The sequence below is a fragment of the Pagrus major genome, chromosome 2 (genome assembly GCF_040436345.1).
Source record: "Pagrus major chromosome 2, Pma_NU_1.0".
Taxonomy (NCBI): Eukaryota; Metazoa; Chordata; class Actinopteri; order Spariformes; family Sparidae; genus Pagrus; species Pagrus major.
Window position 1 is genome coordinate 24,658,473 of NC_133216.1, and position 13,026 is coordinate 24,671,498.

At 40.1% G+C, this 13,026-nt stretch overlaps 1 protein-coding gene across 2 annotated transcripts; it reads left to right on the forward strand.

The window, feature by feature from the left end:
- Positions 1–215: 215 nt before the first annotated feature.
- On the forward strand, positions 216–12,223 carry LOC141018270 (von Willebrand factor A domain-containing protein 5A-like). 2 transcript variants are annotated; one of them, XM_073493209.1, is made up of 20 exons: positions 216–274; positions 1,138–1,185; positions 1,445–1,647; positions 1,740–1,962; positions 2,626–2,792; positions 2,895–3,009; positions 3,142–3,314; positions 3,405–3,493; positions 3,611–3,755; positions 4,462–4,541; positions 4,635–4,749; positions 4,891–5,049; positions 5,161–5,264; positions 5,641–5,861; positions 8,403–8,489; positions 8,897–8,974; positions 9,692–9,760; positions 10,371–10,540; positions 11,106–11,229; positions 11,311–12,223. In XM_073493209.1, the coding sequence occupies exons 2-20, from the start codon at positions 1,146–1,148 to the stop codon at positions 11,388–11,390; spliced, it is 2,442 nt and encodes an 813-aa protein (XP_073349310.1). In that variant the 5' UTR covers positions 216–274; positions 1,138–1,145; the 3' UTR covers positions 11,391–12,223. The 2 variants fall into 2 exon arrangements, with proteins under 2 accessions (XP_073349310.1, XP_073349304.1); XM_073493203.1 differs by lacking the exon at positions 8,897–8,974.
- The last annotated feature ends 803 nt before the right edge of the window (positions 12,224–13,026 follow it).

Sequence of the window (13,026 nt, forward strand, 5' to 3'; positions counted from 1 at the left end):
AAGCTGCTGCTGATGGAGCTCTCGCAGCACTTCAGCGGCATTTTGGAAACAAAAACCGAGTTGGACATTTATTGAAGCTTTTGGATTCAAGCTCCACCCGCCCGGCGTGTCTCTTGTGAGGAAATGGAGCGTACCCGGTGGGCGTGGCTTTCACTTTGCCTTCAGTTGACATGATCTGGATAAACTCTTCCTGCTTTACAAACCTGCAAGTTGACTTCACACAGGCTGTTTACGAGAGGGAGCAACAGTGAAACACACATACCTGTCCCCAGAGGTAGGTCTACTTCTGCTGTGTGTTTATTTAAAGAGTCTGGTTAGCAGAGGCATTGATTTGTACAATACACAGGGAAGCCTTATTAATAAGCAAATTGCTGCTGTTATCACACTGGCATTATTATACGAACTTAGTTAAATCCGTTATTATAATCATACAAATAAAACAAACAATGTTGAGTTCAACAGACAGGAGCTTGTTGCTGTTTGGATCATCATTTCCCGTCAGAGTGAGATGTCTTAACATGCTATTTTTAATCTCATCTGTAGTCATGAAGCAGACAGCTGCCTCAATCTATTTATAAAATATAAACACAAATTAACAGTCAATAATAATAAAGACTCAAGACACCAGGAAGCGTTATTCAGACTGAAGCAGGAAGGGTGGAGTAGAGACTGGAGAGAGCAGGAGAAATCAATATTTATTGATTAGTGAATGTATTGATTTACAGTAGATGATGACAGGACATATGTGGAGGGAGATGGGAAGCATTAATGATAATAATCATCATAACAAAACTTATTATTATTATTATCATTATTATTATTATTGTTAGTAGTAGTAGTAGTAGTAGTATCATACATTATATATTATTTAGTTATTTTTGTTGTTGTTTGTTTAGTTTGTAACTTGATTTTGTATTAACCGTTTTTTTTTTAATCCTTTTTAATCTCTTTAGTGAATCATATTCTGTCCGTAATAGGTCTAACCACAATGCTTTGTGACATTCTTTAGACAGCAATAAATGTATTGACTAGATTAAAAAAGAAACACATTTTAATTGCTGAAATATGTCCAGTATGGACAGTAACATCGTCACTTCAGCACAAAGTCCTTAAATGTCCTTGTTGATTGTTGCACAGGTACAAAGATGGACTGCTGTGGTCTGCTAACTGCCAACAAGGAACCAGGTAAAACATAAATGTCAAATGTGAAGGCTTTAAAGCTTGTGTTGGCTGCAATGGCACGTATTTGTATCACACTATTAGTCAGAGACTTGTTAGACGATCAGCTTGGTTCACAGGGAGATAACAGGTGCCACTATTCGGTACAGAAGAAACATTAAACAGCATCCTCAACAATTTGAAAAATGTCTTTACCCACAGAAAACAAGCTCTTACACAGTTTATGTTCATGTTGTTTTTTCTTCATGTTCTGTTTCTGTGTCAGTTCCTCTGAAAAGTGTGGAGGTGGAGCTGCAGGTTAGGGACCATGTGGCTACAGTGGTCTCCACTCTGAACTATGAGAACAAGGAGGACAAACCACTAGAGGCTGTGTTTGTCTTCCCTCTGCCTGGAGATGCTGCTGTCTGTCATTTCAGTGCTAGGATCGGACAGACGCAGATTGTTGCTGAGGTGAAGGAGAAACAGGAGGTGAGCTGCACAGTAAAGACTTTCTCACTACAGTGGAGCTGAAAAACACAGTAAACACAGTGAAAGTGACTCATGTGTCGTCTGTACTCCAGGCTCGTGAGGAGTATGATGATGCTTTGAGCTCTGGTCAGCAGGCCTTCCTATTGGAGGAGAGTGAGCAGAGTCCAGATATATTCTCTCTGAGTGTGGGCAGTCTGCCTCCAGGAGAGAGCGCCTCTATCAGGCTGGAGTACGTCACTGAGCTGGCTGTGCAGGCTGATGACGGGCTGAGGTTTTGTCTGCCTGCTGTGCTCAACCCTCGCTACCAACCTCAGGGTAGGAAACGACCAAATACTTTTTAGCTTAGTGAACAGCACACTTGTCTATACAAAGTAGGGCAAAAGCTGTTGTGTAATACACTGGCAGAGCATGTTATTTCACAAGTCCTTTAACATCGTGGGAACAGTATACCAGCCAATTGTGCTGACATGTAGATGCCAAACAATCTTAGATTTTTGAAGCTGAAATCAATATTGATATCAGAGAGTTTTATGCTGGCTCATATTCCCTAGCGCTGCTCGTGGTCAAAAAGGAAAGCTTCAACACAAACATTTTTGGCAATTATGTTTTCAAATTTGAACTTTATTTCAAAGATATTTTTTAATAGTTTAATAATAAATGTAACTGTCAAAGTTTGCTTTCTGACTTCATGGCACACCGAGCATCAAATAAGAAGGGATGCCAATGAAAGGAGGTGAATTAGTTCGATCTCCCAACAGGGGGGAGAGCTTAGGGTAGACCCAGAACATGCTGGAGGCGTAATGAACCAAATCAGCCCCTGGAGAAGGTGTCTCGTAGTCATGTTTTTCCTTACAATAGGTTGATTTAGGTTCTGAATATTTTTCTTTGGTCATACAGAACTTCTGCTGGACCGAAGATTATCAGTCTGTAATGTCTCTTCAATTCCAGTGTTCCTCACTTGTCTCATGTTATTTACAGCCAGTGAAGGTGCCAGTGTTCAGGTGACCTCTGTTCCAGCCTCTCTGGTGCCCTACAGTCTGTCTTTCTCTGCCCGAGTGTCCTCTCCTCGTCCAGTCTCTAAAGTAGAGTCCAACTGTTCCCTGGACCCTCTCCAGTACCTCAACTCAGAGCAAACCCAGGCCACGGTAGGTGGAGTGCTAATGTGTCTGCTGTGTGTGATTGTTGCTCAATACTGACAACAACATACATCACTTTCTTTATATTTATGAGTGTTTTGTGAACTGCAGGTCAAGTTGGCTGCAGGACACAAGTTTGACAGAGACGTTGAGGTGCTGATTTATTACAAAGATGCCCACCAGCCCACTGCTGTGGTGGAGGCAGGACAGGCCTCTGCCAAGCCTGGTGAGTTAGTGAATGAGTCCAGTTGTTGCTTTACAAATAAAAAGGTCATTATCCTCCAACTGATGAGTTTGTTGTAACAACTGGTAAAAGCCAGATGTGTGGTCATGTTTCTGTCTCTCCTCTGTGTTTCAGGCTCTCTGATGGGTGATCCAGTGGTGATGCTGAGCCTGTACCCTGAGTTCCCCCAGGCTGTCATGTCTTCAGTGGCTTCCTGTGGAGAGTTTGTGTTGTTATTGGATCGATCTGGAAGTATGGATTGTGCAATGAACAGCAAAAGTGATCAGACTCGCATTGGCAGTGCCAGGGTATTCATTATGTGTTGTTTCTGTCATAAGATCATTCATAGTGTCCCTCTCACTCAGTGGCCTTCAGTATCTTTTCTCTCTTCCCTTAAGGATACTCTGCTGCTCCTGTTGAAGAGCTTGCCAATGGGCTGCTATTTCAACATCTACAGTTTTGGGTCCAGCTATGAACACATCTTCCCGTAAGTCACGCCCTCATGTCACTCAGTCCAACAAATTTGTTTGTGTCTTTCGTGTTAATGCTCGTACATGTACTGTATGTGTGCATTGTTGATGATAAGTTCATGTTATTATGGCAGTAAGAGTGTGGAGTACAGTGAGAAGACAATGGAAGAGGCTCTGAAGAAAGTTGAGAAGATGGACTCTGATTTGGGAGGAACAGAGATCCTGGAGCCCCTCAAACACATTCACAGCCAGCCCTGCATTCCCAATCAACCTAGACAAGTAATACACACACACACACACAATAAGTTATGTTGCTTGTACAAGAATCTCCTTTTTGTTGCTCCGACAGTCTGGTATTTTGTCTCAACCAGGTTAAATTAAATGGAGAAGCACAAATCAAGTTGTTGGTATTTTGGTAGCAATTGTTTTTGCTTATTCATACCATATTATAAATATTATATTATAAATAGATACATTTATTATTGATATTGATATTACATTCCATAATTTGTGTGTCTTTGGCAGAAATGAGAAGTTATAAAGGCTAAGGTCAAGTGTGGCCCAATTTGCAAAATGTTGCTGAAGAAGATGCAACAGCTCGCTGTTCAGTCACTAAACATGTCGTGTAGTTTCAGTGTTGTTTTGGAGCACACAAAGTGTTTGACTGCTGGTATACTAAGAGTAATCAGTCAACTGGAAATCGACTAGGCGTGAAATATCCTGTACAGTTGAGTGAAAGTGCCTTGAGTGATCCACTCAATGACTCCTACTGTTCTACTCACACCTTTCCAAAGAAGCTCATGAAGAAACCGGTTATTCAACGCTCATACTCACCACAGCTTTCTCACTCTCTTTACTTTACTGCTACTGAAACCACACTCTAACACAGCTCTCAGAAAATTATGTGGCTGACTTTTAACAGATGCAGCATGTTACCTGTGCACTCTTATGTAACTTATAGTGATATGTAAACTCTCCTCCCTAGCTGTTTGTCTTTACTGATGGAGAGGTATGTAACACCAAAGAAGTTATCAATCTGGTGAAGAAGAATTCAGGCTCCCACAGGTGAAACCACAACAACACAAAACACAACAAACACCCACACAGTTCCCAGAATATGTCTCATCATCATCATCAATCTAATGTACTGTATTGTAGGTGTTTCTCTTTTGGGATTGGGGAAGGGGCCAGCTCTGCTCTTATCAATGGGTTGGCCAAGGAAGGAGGAGGTCACGCTCAGTTCATCACAGGGGCTGACAGGATGCAACCCAAAGTAAGACATTTACTCAATAAGAAAAGGCAGTTTTTAAATATTAAATGCAACAACACATTTGTATTGACATAAATTATGTTCAAGGAGGTAAAAACCTTCTGTTCCCCTCCCAACTTTTTATGTGAATATTTTGCTCATCAGGTGATGCAGTCGCTGAGATTTGCTCTGCAGCCAGCTGTGGAGGACATCTCAGTCGCGTGGGATTTGCCAAAAGGAGTCTCTGTCACTGTCCTCTCTCAACCAATCACAGCCATTTTCCAGGGTCAAAGGTCACTGGTGTATGCCCAGCTCAGTGGACAGGTAGGAGCAACACCATCTCAAAGAGAAATACTTCTCTGGTTTGATTTACCAGGTGATTATTATGTAACTATGTCGATGAGTTTGGTTTCTAACACTGTAATGCTTTGTCAGAGTTCAGAGGCAGCAGAGGGCTGTGTGACGGTGAAGTACAGCCTGGCAGGTCATCCCTCTCAGAACCAGCTCCACTTCAGTCTCACACCTGCACAGGACACTGGGTAAAACAGGTTTTGGGTAGACAGCAGAAGTACTTTAAATAGATGCTGACTTTACAATACTGACATTATTGTGGTTGTATGAAAGGGTAATAGAATTTTTAAAATGCTTAACCTGAACTTTCGGCTGCACATTCAGTTCTTTTAGCACCACCAGCTGGATGCAAAATTAATGACATTCCCTCCATAGTCTGTATATTGTGTTGAATTCTAACTAGCAAATGTTAGCATGCTAAAACTAGCATGGAAAACGTAGTCTTGGCTTTATGTCCGTATAGACCTTTACCAGGATTGGCTAGACATAGATAGATCACTATTTTGCGTTCATGCCGATGAAAGGTAAAATCCACCTGTGTTTCCTCCTCTCTCCTGTCTGCAGATTAACAGTCCATAGGTTGGCCGCTCGGACTCTGATTCGCTCTCTGGAGACAGACAAGAATGAGGATGGAGCAGAGCCAGATGAGGGAGTGAAGAAGAAGGTGGTGGCACTCAGTGTCCAATTAGGAGTGAGCAGCGCCTTCACTTCCTTCATTGCTGTCAACAAAAGCAACAGTGAGGCGGTTGAAGGACCTCTGGTGCGCAGAGATGTTCCAACACCCAGTGAGTATATTTCTGAGTGTCAGTGCACATGTTGCATGTTTAAGATCATGGCTCATTCCCATCTCAGTATGGTTAAAGTGATGTGTGATAGACCTGGCTACTATGGCAGAAACGGTTTCTGTCAACAACATCCAGCCAGATGGTTTTGTGTTTGTTTAAAAGAGAGTAGTAGGATGGGTGTGCACTTTTTATTGTAATGTCTAAATATATAGCAGTGTGGTACAGTCCTGCTCACCATTATTGGCACCCCTTCATTTTTTGCATAACCTCTACAGTATCGTCAGAAATAAATGGAAATGTACCAAATTTATATCATCAGGATCTTTTAATTGGAGGTCCAAAGTAATTTAACAAAGAAAATTGTTTTTTCAACTTACATATTGTAATTTCAAAGAAGAAACAGAAAAAACAGCATGTGCAGCAATAATGGCACCCCTCTTTAATATCTGGTTGCACACCCTTTGGCAGTGATGACAGCCTCCAAATGTTTCTTATACGCTTCTATAAGCTTCTTGCACTTCTCAGCTGGTATTTTCTCCCACTCTGTCTTTGCAAATTGTTCAAGCTCTTGAACGTTTGCAGGTTTCTTTTCCCCAATGGCAGATTTCAGCTCATACCAAAGATTTTCGATCGGATTGAGATCAGGACTCATGGCTGGCCATTTTAAAACAGTCCATTTTTTCCTTTTCAACCATTCCTGCGTGCTTTTGGATGTGTGCTTTGGGTCTTTGTCTTGCTGGAGGACCCATGATCTTCGACTCAAACCAAGTTTTCTTACACTGGGTAGGACATTTCGCTCTAAAATCTCTTGATAATTCTCTGATTTCATGATTCCTGTGATACGGTCAAGGCCTCCAGTACCAGATGCAGCAAAGCAGCCCCACAGCATTATGGATCCTCCACCATGCTTAACTGTTGGTAGGGTGTTCTTTTCCTTGTAGGCTTCATTGCGTCGTCTATAAAAAAACTGTTGGTGTGCATTGCCAAAAAGCTCTATTTTTGTTTCATCTGTCCACAGAACATTTTCCCAGAAGGATTGTGGTTTGTCCAGGTACTCTTTGGCAAAGATTAGTCGTTCCTTTTTATGTCTTTTCTTCAGCAATTGTGTCTTCCTTAGCCTTCGCCCATAAAGCCCTGTTTGGTTTAGTGTGCGGCGTATGGTACTTGTTGAAACCATGACCCCAGACTGTTCCAGGTTGTCCTTCAGGTCTTTGGATGTTTGACGTGGTGTTTTTTCCACCATTCGCACCAACCTTCGAAGACTTCTCTCATCAATTTTTCTCTTCCCCCCATGTCCAGGGAGGCAAACTTCTTAATAACATTACCCACTGTTGAAACAGGGATACCAAGGTCTTTGGAGATGGCCTTATACCCTTTGGAGGTCTTGTGTTTGCCAATTATCGCACTTCTGATGTCCTCAGGCAGCTCCTTTGTCTTCACCATTGTGACAAAGGAACAGGGGATAACAGATGGCTTTTTAAAACACAGAAGTCATCATTCATTGGCTAATTCATGTCACATGGGCACAGACAATTTATCACAGATGATTCTCATTTGTGATTTACCACAGGTGAGTCACAATGTGTTTCCATACTGATTTACAGCAAAGGGTGCCAATACCAGTGACACAGCAAGCTTTAAGTTTTTCTATTTTTTCCTCCCATTGTTAATTGTTTTATATTGTTGTTTATCATTTGCTCTTTTGTATCAAACACGAGTTCTCTATAGAAAAAAAATGTTTCACTTGATTCATTTTTTTCAGAAAATATTCCACATTATGTACTTAAACTTCATGGGTGCCAATAATGGTGAGCAGGACTGTATTTAGTGCCCATGTGTTTCCGGGAATGAGGGAACAATTCTAGAAATATTTGAGACAGAGGCAAATTTTTTTGATTCAAAGTAATGTTCATTTCAGATTTAATGGTGTTTATTGAAAGCTGTTTAGTCTAAATGATTTTTCTGGTCACAAAAATCCATTTCAGATAAAACACATTAATTTTATTTACAAACAGTATATTGTACTGTATACCATTACATGAAGTGATATATTGCCCAGCCATACCACACACATGTAGCTTTATTAGGCTGGGACTGATAAACACCTTCTCACATAGTGACAGAGAGTTAGCTGAAGTGATCAATACAGAACAGCTCATCACTGCTGTAAAGGCCAATTTGCGTTTTTACTCTTCCTTTCTCTTTCTTATTTTTTATTTCTATTTTGAGCTAACCAGTGCTGGCTGTAGCCTTATATTGAACAGTCAGATATGAAAGTGGTATCAATCTTCTCATCTAACTCTGCAAGAAAACAAATAATTTCCCAAAATGTCAACTATTCTTTTGAATTACTGGTTCTTATGTGAGTCAGGGCAAGTACTGGTGCTGATAACGGGATCTGCATTGGATCTGTGAAAAACTAGGGGCATTGAACTAATTTTGCCCTTGCATAACTATTATCAGTTCTCAGTTTACTTTCAGGCTTTTGTTTGTGCATAAGCTAATGATGTCATTTAATATCCTACTCTCTTTTTCTTTCAGTGTATCTCTGTAGTGGAATGGTGAACCGTGCTCAGATGATGCCTATGATGATGCCTACCGCTTGCTCTATGAATCAATCTTTTGAATGTGAGTAAAAGAGTGAGTGAGTAAAAGATTAATTTGGTGTCTTTTTTTTTAACAAGGTGCAGTGCTTTACAGTATAGTAGATACAATGATTGGATGGTTTAATTCCAGATAAAGCCAACAGTAGTTTCACAAACACTGCTCTGCTCTGCTCTGCTCTATATAGCAGATAGTAGACAGGTAAGCTTTTCCACACAGATTTCACGATTATTTGTGAAAGAATTTTGAGCTTAGCAGGTGTCTTTAGATTATGCCCTCAGCTTCATTAGATGTAATTAGTGTAACAATATTATATTAGTGGGTTGCAACTCTGGGTTACCACTTAGGGGGAGTGTCTGAGACTGTTTGATATAGAAAGTATACTGTATGTGACATTCATGAACATGACTGAACATGATTCTTCTGAAAAGATGACGCTGCTCAGGACGACTTTGAGTATTTCTGTGGAGCGCCCGTAGTGGAAAATCTAGAGTCTTTCAGTTTTGAAGGTATGTGTTTTGTTTCAATGGCATACACCCATTATAACCTTGACAGTGGTTTCCCACAGGTTGAGAATTTACTGGTGGTGGTAATGGCAGGTGGTGCAGCGTGTGATGGTGTGTTTTGTGACGATGGAGTGTGTGACAGTGACAGACACGTTCAATAACAAACAAACAAAGATTTATGAATAACTCTTTTTTGGCCTATAAGGTGCTGGCCATGTGCAGTTAATGATGATTACCCTACTGCTGTAGGGTAAGGGGGTAAGGTCAGCAGTCCTTGGCTCTGGAATCATTGACATGATTGTTCACTTGCCTGTCTGATTTGTCAGGAAATGTTTATTCCTTTAACTTCAACAAAATCTACACATATCATACATTATATCATATTCTAAATAACCTTTACATAAAAGTTATTTCTGAGTAAAGTGAAACTAAATGTCTATTTTAACTTAACGTCCTTTTAAATCAAACCAAACAGCTGTGGAGCTGTGGGTTGTCACACAGTCCCATTCACACTACAGTGAGCCCACAGAGAGCCTGTGTATGGGAAACACTGGTCAGCAGCTACCGACAACCATTTTGAAGTTGGATTGTAACTTATAGTATGAGTTGACATCATGAATAAATCAACCCACCTTATATTAGACAATTTTGACCACGGATTTTACAATTCCATCATTTACACTGATCTTAATGACTAAACATGATTCTTCTGACAAGCAGATTGTGATGATGTGGTGGAATTGGATTATGGCAATGAAGAGGATTATCTAAACGCTTCCAGTGATGAAGGTACGGTAAGGGGGGTAGATCAGCAGTCCTTGGCTGTGCATTTTTATCACATCTTAATTTTGATTTTAAATAATTCATCTGGATGAAAATTGATCCAATTATGAGCCTGTAAATGCAAAAATATCTGGCTATAAATTCTACTGTAATCATTTTTCTTTAAGCTAAATCTATAATCTGAATTTGAAAATGTCATTTCTTTAAAAACACTAAATGTGTGAAGGAATTCTTTAACGCTGTAAATTTGAGAATGATTCTTTAAGAGTTCCTGTTATAGAAACTTTTTTTTTTTACGTATGTGACTAAATCTAGCTCGGAGCCAAATCGCTGTTTTGTTTCTTATTAATGTTTTTGTACAACTACTTTATGCATTTTCCCACAATAATTTATCAGATTTATGATTTCCAGTCAAGCCAGCATGACATTTTTTTATTGGATAAATTGGAAGAGTAGAAGCCATGTGCAAGACATGATTTGGACAAATAAAATAACACTGAGAATAATCTGAATTATACCGTACCTACACATTAGGATCAAATTGGCAAAAATGAAAACAAAAAGACAGTTGAATGATCAACTAGGATATTTTTATCTTTGATTTTTTTCCCCTCAGGTTTCAGTTTTGGAGCGGATCAAGAGGCTGTTCCCAAACAGCTTCCCAGAGACCCTTTGCTGCAGCTGGTCTCCCTCCAGAAGGCGTCTGGCTACTGGCTGCTCGATCCAGCTCTGGCTGCTGCACTGGGAAAGACCAGCGAGGAGGTGGAGAACAAAAAGCCTTCCGCAGTGAGTGACACTGCACTGATCGTAACACAAATTAATAACTTATATTAAAACAGACTTCATGACATGGAATATAATGATGACATTCAAAACAGATAAGAAAAAGCTTAATATTTGCATCAGGGTGAGCATTGTCAAAGAGCAACTAGTTGGTTATTTATCCCCTGCCTCCATAGCTCCACAAAAGACCTGCTGAATGCCAAGGTGGCATGTCAAGGATATCTTCTTTCCCCAAGAGTATTCTGCCTTGTCCAGGCTTGCTGCTGCTCCTCTCCTTCTCTGGAGCCGTAATGGGAAATGTTAAATCTGAAGGACTACGTGTTAACAATTTGAGTCAAGCTTCGCTTAGCTGCTGTGTTCTTTAGAAGCTAAAGATATGTGACTAACAATGATGTCAGGACTATAACACAACCAGATTGAGAAAAGGGGTATGCTGTCTCCTTGTGGTAACCACCTGCTTATGAGAGTCTTTGAATATATCTGTGAACAGCACATGTGAAAGTGTGACAGTTTTTCATTGACTTTCTCCTCTTCACAACATCTGCACTTCTTTGATTTGGTGAATTAGGTGAACCAGGAAGTGTGGGCCACCATTCTGGCTCTGATCTGGCTTCATGGCTTCAAGATGGATGCTCGGGAAGAGTGGGAGCTTCTGGCTATGAAGGCTGGGTCATGGCTCCGTGCTCAGAATGGTAACAACCATCATAATAAGAGCTGATCTGTTGTCTTTAACAGTGTGATGACTTGTTGATTTCTTTCTTTCTTTTATTCAGCACCATGTGTGACAGAGTGTGTGGAAGCTGGAAATGCTCTGTTGGGATGCAACGTGCAGAAAGACGCCCTGGGGCTCTGAGGTTTTCATTCAACTGGCTTCTCATTAAGGATTGACAGAAGCAGATTTGCTCCATCCCACAGCTTTTACATTGCATTTTACTCTGTGCTATCTCTACCTTTATATTAATGTGCCTGAGCATCTTTGCACTAATCTTTATCTATCCAGGTCAGCCATCTAACAAGAAGAAGAATTGTTATAATGTTGCTTTGTGTTGGAAATGGTTTCACTAAAAAAATTAAAGTTGAATCTTTGGATACGTCAACATATATCTCCATGCAGTATTTAATAACACAGTCCAGAGGATGAGATGTATTTTCATTTCATTTGTATGTATCGTTGTGAGGGGCAGATACACAGTATAGAATACATTTTTCAATAGGCCAATCAAAAATATTGCAGCGTTAATAACACAAGTTAACTTGCTATGTTTGACATTAGATTGGAAAATATATCAAAAAATGTTCCAGACTGAACACAAAAGGGAATTGATAAATAAATAGATCAACAATAAACTTTCATGCTTCAGACTTAATGAACGCTGCTCCAGACAAAATATTAAGTATAAAAACTTAAAAGATGACTGAAAAGTCAGAGTGTACAAAGCAGCTGCTGAACATATGAAGAAAAAGCAGTTGGGATACATAACGGAGGTGTCGTGTTCAAGATCATCATACTTAAAGTGCCTCTCCATGTTTTACTGATTGTTTCTTCACTTGGATGTTAGATCTTCACTGTGCAGAATGATGTATGCGCAGAGATAGTTTGACACTAGAGGGTTTAAATCAATCTGCTGAAGGGGGAACGTTTCTCTGTGTTTATGTTCAGTCTCAGATTAAAATATGTACATTCAAGCATGACTTTGTGACATCATTAAGTAATTTGTAAGCCAACTGTGGTCCAGTATTCAAATTGTGGAAACCTGGATACTTCAGCACACACACACACACACACACACACACACACAGAATTGGCCACCTGTCAAATTGTACTTGTTTATACAAACGGGGGGCAGAATATCACTAGAAGACTAGAGGAACCACTAACTGCTGCCAGCTAACTAGGTAGTTAGCTCAGTGAGACGGCCCAGGGCTAGCTGATTAGCATGCTAACTTTAGTAGATATCTCTGCAACACAATGCATAGACGTTCGGCCTGTAATTGGTTTACAATCCTACATTGTGATTATTTTAACTTGCTCATGGTAAACTGATTTTCAGTCTTATTTGTATTCTTGCCTATTTGCTGTGGTTCTACCCCAGGGGTCTGCAACCTGCGGCTCTGGAGCCACATGCGGCTCTTTTGCCCCACTGCAGTGGCTCTCTGTGGCTTTGAGATTTTACATGAAAATGAATAATATATATATATATATTTTTTATCATCATCACTGCTTTAGGCCGACAGTGATTCTTGCATTCTCCTAAAGTAAAAATGCGTAGCCTACACACAGAATTGTATCTGTTCTATCAAGTTGTGATTAATTGAATGATCCTGAGTTACCACATTGTGTTTTATGCTCGAGCCCGAGGGTTGATTGCTGTATGTGGCAGAGGATAAAAAGAAGGATTAACTCACACTGAAATGGACTAAAATAAATTTAAACTGTCCTGTGTTTTTTTTTACTTTTACTGCCTGCCACTATGTGTTTTATTTATTAT

Excerpts from the sequence above, each read along its gene's own strand:
- LOC141018270 (XM_073493209.1), top strand. The coding sequence starts at position 1,146 with ATGGACTGCTGTGGTCTGCTAACTGCCAACAAGGAACCAG. Across the intron at positions 1,648-1,739 it reads AGGTGAAGGAGAAACAGGAG|GCTCGTGAGGAGTATGATGA; the intron begins GTGAGCTGCACA and ends TCTGTACTCCAG. Across the intron at positions 11,230-11,310 it reads ATGGCTCCGTGCTCAGAATG|CACCATGTGTGACAGAGTGT; the intron begins GTAACAACCATC and ends TCTTTTATTCAG.